Source organism: Trypanosoma grayi (assembly GCF_000691245.1).
Source record: "Trypanosoma grayi strain ANR4 Tgr_710_V1, whole genome shotgun sequence".
Lineage (NCBI taxonomy): Eukaryota > Euglenozoa > Kinetoplastea > Trypanosomatida > Trypanosomatidae > Trypanosoma > Trypanosoma grayi.
Window position 1 is genome coordinate 3,505 of NW_008826329.1, and position 5,539 is coordinate 9,043.

General features: G+C 54.9%; 3 protein-coding genes across 3 annotated transcripts; all 3 read left to right on the forward strand.

The window, feature by feature from the left end:
• Nucleotides 1-174: 174 nt before the first annotated feature.
• DQ04_07101020 (hypothetical protein) lies at nt 175-1,413 on the forward strand (the record flags this gene model as incomplete). The annotated part of the gene is made up of 1 exon (XM_009315019.1): nt 175-1,413. One exon carries the CDS (start codon nt 175-177, stop codon nt 1,411-1,413), a length of 1,239 nt encoding a protein of 412 aa, XP_009313294.1.
• Nucleotides 1,414-2,081: 668 nt separating this feature from the next.
• DQ04_07101030 (hypothetical protein) lies at nt 2,082-3,923 on the forward strand (the record flags this gene model as incomplete). Its single annotated transcript, XM_009315020.1, has 1 exon — nt 2,082-3,923. The coding sequence occupies one exon, from the start codon at nt 2,082-2,084 to the stop codon at nt 3,921-3,923; it is 1,842 nt and encodes a 613-aa protein (XP_009313295.1).
• A 443-nt stretch (nt 3,924-4,366) lies between these two features.
• DQ04_07101040 (ras-related protein rab-2a) lies at nt 4,367-5,002 on the forward strand (the record flags this gene model as incomplete). The annotated part of the gene is made up of 1 exon (XM_009315021.1): nt 4,367-5,002. The coding sequence occupies one exon, from the start codon at nt 4,367-4,369 to the stop codon at nt 5,000-5,002; it is 636 nt and encodes a 211-aa protein (XP_009313296.1).
• Between the last annotated feature and the right edge of the window lie 537 nt (nt 5,003-5,539).

The window sequence follows — 5,539 nt, forward strand, 5'->3', positions numbered from 1 at the left end:
GGATGGTGACGCGCGTGTGCATACATGTCTGCGGGTCATACGTAATGGAATGTACGTGGAGGCCTGCCCTCACGGTGTGTGTTTTCTGTGGTTTTCTTGGGTGCAATATGTGATCTCTTTCGTTACTTTTTTTGTTTGCTTCTTTCACGTTTGTAGGCTTGATTTTCTTTTACCATGAATGAGTGTCAAGTGTACAGGTGGGCTCTTTCCACTTTGGAAAGCGGCATTATTTCAATATCTTCGGACTTAACGAAAGTTGAAGGGCGTGGAAGCGGGTGTGTGTGTCTCGGTAGCTTGACTCAGTCTTGTGCGGCTGCGAACTCCAGTGCTCCTGCTGGTGCCGTTGCGTTTTGGGAGAATTTCTTGTTATCTGTCGGGCGGTCTGTTTCTCCCGGGGTTTTGCTTGCTTCTGGCCCCCGCGACGTCATTGCAGCTTCAGATGACACTCTAACTTCTGGGAATTCTGAGCTGTTTCGCGTCTGTTTGGGTGATGCGTTGGCTGAGGCTTCCGAGGCTGCGTTTCTTGTGTGCAATCTTGCTGCAGCGTGGACTCCAACGCAGCCTGCGCTGGATGGCGATGACGCCTTGAGCCGCGACACAGAACTGCTGGAGCACGAGAAGGCGGAGCTGTGCGACGCGCGGACGTGGCTCGCCGGGCTGCGCCTGCTCCTCGGCGACACGGGGCGGAGTTATCTGCACGACGAGGCGTCGCTCTCTACTTGCGCGGTGCAGGACGAAGGGGACGGCGCTGCTGCGTTCAACGGCCGTCGTGAGCAGCTGCAGAAGGCACTCATTGATGCGCTGCAGGCGTGCGACGCGGAACGGTTCGCGCTGCAGGAGGAGTTGCGCGGCCGGTTGACGGTGACAACTGAGGCGTCACCGCTTGAGGCGTCGCTGCGCCGCGAAGCTGCGGCGCTTCGCGAAAAAAAGGCGGCGGCGGCACAGAAGCTGCGCTGCCTCCGTGACGCTGTTGAAGAGGAGCGGCGCCGTGCTGCTGCCGCTGCTGAGGAGGCTGCTGCTGCTGCGGCACTCGAGGAAGAGAACATCGCGCTGCAGCAGCAGGTCGAGCAGTGCCAACGCTGCCTGTGGGAGCGGCGGCAGCGGACAGTCGAGGGCGGTACCGTGTCGCTGCTGACGCGGTGTGCATTCGCTGCAGCGAAGCGGGATCGGCTACTGCAGGAGGTTCGATGCTTGTCCGCTGCGTGCGAACGTGAGAAGGCAGCGCAGAGAGCGCTCTCCGCTGACCTGAATAGGGTGTGTGCAGAGGCCACCAGGGCCAACCGTCAGCTTCGTCTTCTTATGGCGGAAAAGTCTGTGACGATGGATCTCTCGCGGGAGGAGCATGTGCAATCAAGCATTACTGCAACGCTACGATCAGCGTTGTTAGAAGGCGCAGCGATCGGCAAGTCGTAGTGCACTAGTTATCGTGTTTTTTTGTTACTTTGAATAGTGTTGTTCAGAGGAGCTGTCTTTTTTTTTTTGGTTTATATGTATTCGCGTATGTGTGTGTCTCTCTCTCTCTGTGTGTGTGTGTGTGCGTCTGCGTCTATGCTTGAAAACGTGTTATAATGGGCTTCTTTCTTGTTGCCATGTGTGGAGGGAAAGGGCAGAACATATAGCGTGTATTAGGCAGCGAACCCTCCTCATAGCAACTGGAGGAGAACAGCAACGACGACAAGAAAAATAAAACAGCAGCAATGAGCATGCGTATGTCCCCCGGTAAGATATACGCTGGTGGTGTTTTCATCATCGTTGCCCTGACGGTGTGGAATCGTCGTTCGACACACCACCTCCGCGGCATTGTGGACGGCATCAAGGAGGCGAAGATGCAGGAGGCAGCGCGACTGCGGGAGTCGAGAAGTGACTAGGTGCCCGTGTGCAGTGCTGGCAGATGCGTATCTTGGTGTGTCTTGCCCACCGTAAATCCATTTTCTGCCTCTCATACACGTTTAGAGTATTCTTTGTTAATATTTCATCTTGCATCGTTTTTATTCGGATTCCTTTGTTTTCCCTTTTTCATTTCGTGTTCCGCGCTTCCATTAACCGGGCTGTGAGTGCCGAAGAAAGACATAAGGGGCGGAATGCAGTCTGGCGCTGCGTTTGGGCAGTCCTTTGGGGGGAGGCACCACGCGCCGCCGCGGGACTCCGAAAACAACCTTGTGATGAACGAGAATGACCTGATGCAGACGTTCCTCTCCCGACGACGACGGATGGAGGCGGCATCGCGCCTCACCGAAGAGATGATGGCACAAGTTAGGTCCATCGTCGATACCGGTGATAACGCGGCGTACATGCTGTTGCTGGAGGACTTGACCACCGTGAACAGATCGTCATCGGACGCGAGAAAAGTGAGCGACGGTGCCAAATTCAAGGATGATTTCATGGTGATGGGCAACCTGAACACCTCAAGCTCGCCTGAGGTCCTCCTGGATCAAGAAATGAACACCAAACTGAAGAGAATTCGGGATATGCGGGTGGAGCAGCGAAAAGCGGCTGAGGAGCGAGTAAAACCAGCTTTCCAGATAAGAGAGTCTGAGATGGAGCTCATTGATCCACCCGAAAAATTCACGTCGACGGCGCTCGCATTCTCAATGCAGGCTCTCGCGACAAGTGTTGCTAAGATTATTGATGCAACGGACACCGTCTTGGGGCATCTGGCGGAACTGGACAAGACGATGACACCTCCTATATTTAAGGAAATGAACATCCTTACAGGGCACTCGCAGCACGCCTACCAGTGCTACGTGACGGCGCTTCAGCATCTCAAACAGTACGAGACATGTGAGAAGGCCCTTATGGAGGGCACCTCACAAGAATTGAGTAGTATGCGAGAGCAATTCTTGATGTGGAAGGAAATGCTAACTTCCCAAGAGCAGAAGCAAAAGGTCGCGGAAGAGCACCTTCAAGCGCTAAAACACCGACTGTCCGGTATCGACGCACGATGCCGTATGTGGACCAGTGTTCTGCTTGATGCTGCAGTACCACCGCCGTTGCCTTTTTTGCTTATGGGCGCTGCCAACGCCAACGCCAGCCGCATTTCTATTTCACAGGGACGCGATTCTCTGCTGCAACCCCTCTCCGCCAGCCTGCATCGGGTCACTAGCGGGACGCGGCGTATGAGCATCATTGGAGTCACCCTACCGAGGCGTGTGTCCAGTGCTCGTCAGCAGACACCAGTGCTGGCGGAGAGCATCATCTCCTCCTCGTCCTCATCCTCCCTGCCTGATGAGTTGGAGAGCCGCGTGGACGCAATGGAGATACGAGTAGCGCGCTTCTGGAGCAACCCGTACGTTGTGAAAGCCCAGTTGTGCGCGGAGCGGCTGCGCCGACGGCGGCACCGGCAGACGGTGCAGTGCTCGCCACTACCGGACGCCGCCGTTCCTCCACTGCTATCCCGCAAAGAGTCGATGCAGTGGATTGGGTCGTCGCTATGGCACTCGGGCGAGACGCACCGCCTGTCTCGGGTGGACCCATTGCAGAAGGGTGCCGGAGGCGAGCTGGGTGGCGGCGGCAGCGGCAAGGCGGTGGCGGATGTGCGTCTCATTGCGTTGCTGCGGAGTTTGCAGCGCCTGGCGTCGCACCCCTCCACNATGAACACGGCGCTTGCGGCGGAAGAGACGAACAATGCCAGCAGCAACGCTAACAACAACACCGAAACTAACACCAACAACCTCCACAACAGCGCCACCAGCAGCAATACCAACACTAACAGTCTGAAGTGCACAGAGGAGGAGAGTGGGGCGGTAGCGGGGCCGGGTGACGGTGCTTCGCACTGCAATGGCAGTGCCAGTGCCGGGAGCTCATTCGCTTACGGGGATGCGCAATCAGCTGCCGATGTGGTCACTGGGGCGTCCCTCGGCTTGGTGGATAGCATCAGGAAGCTTCTGAAGTATCTGGACGAGACTCATGTAACTGCGCCATGAGGGACGATTGCTATGTACAGCGGGAGCATCTATATATGTGTGATTGTGTATCTCTGCGTGTGTGGGTGCGGGAACCCGTATAGTTCTGTGCGTGATGAAGCAGAGCAAGTATACACTGCGGGAAAGGAGTGATTCTGTTTCGTTATATATATATATATATATTCACTCTGAACTCACCTACAGTTGAATATCCCATGCTCTTCTCTCCGTGGGTATCACAGTGCTGTTTGCTTTCCCCCTCTCCCCCCCCCCTCTCTCTCTCTATTTCTCGGTCTCTATCTATATCTATCTAAACACCCGCTCTTTTGCCTTGAAAGAAAAAGCCATACAGCCAAGCAAACAAAAAAGCATACAAAACAACAGCAGGAAGGCAGAAGTGGAATAACAATAAAAGAAAAGTCTATTAGTATCTCCTGAGGAGAAGGCACTGTCAACGTTTCAGCATGTCTCAACATCATTATGTGTTCAAGTACATTATCATCGGCGATAGTGGTGTAGGGAAGAGCTGCCTTTTGCTCCAGTTCACCGACAAGCGTTTTGAGCCGCTCCATGACTTGACGATTGGCGTAGAGTTTGGCGCCCGTGTGGTGACGATCCAGCAGAAGAACGTGAAGCTGCAGATATGGGACACCGCCGGTCAGGAGAGCTTCCGCAGCATCACGCGCAGCTACTACCGAGGCGCATGCGGCGCTCTGCTTGTGTACGACGTGACACGGCGCGAGACTTTCACGCACCTGCAGACGTGGCTGGAGGACGCGAAGGCCAACGCCAACACCGCCATTGTGATCATGCTGATTGGCAACAAGTGCGACTTAGAGGCGAAGCGGCAGGTGTCGCGGGAGGAGGGTGAGACCTTTGCAAAGGCGAACAACTTGGTGTTCATGGAGACCAGTGCCAAGACGGCGCAGAATGTCGATGACGCCTTCCTCAAGACGGCCATGATGATCTACGACAACGTGCAGAACGGCATCGTGGACCCGTCGGTGGTGTCGGGGAAGCCCGGGCCCGCGAGCGCCGCAGCGCGTGTGGCCCCGAAGGGGAATGGCGCGCAGGACAGCGGGAAGGGTTGTGAGTGCTGAGCGTTTCAACATATATACATGTACACGCTTGCACACACAGACACACACACACACATGCACATGCACATGCACGTACAATCTCTGCAGGGGGAGAGGGAGAGGAATTGAGGGATGTGTTAGCGAAGTGGGCGAAGCAGCAGCAGCAGCAGCAGAAGGAGTAACGTCGCGGTGAACTGATGTGGGAAGGGGTATTGGGTGATTGGAGGGCATTGCGTGAGCATTCCAGTGGGGGACTGAGGAGGTGCCAATGGCTGCGCTCGATGTTGTTTACGTTGCCCACAATATGGAAAAGAAAGGATCAGGGAAAAAAAGGAAAACTGCTTTTCATGCGAAGAAGAAAAAGAAAATGAACGAAAATAAGACAGCTAAAGGATAAATTGCACTAGTCCAGGACGGCTCGCTTAGCACTGCGTTTCCTCTCTTGTGTTTCTTTTCTCTTGACGCATGAGGACTCAGCATGACGGGGTTTTGTGGGAATCGCTTGCTCTGGTGAGTGGTGCCTCTCTGTACGCGTGGGGGCATATATATATATATATA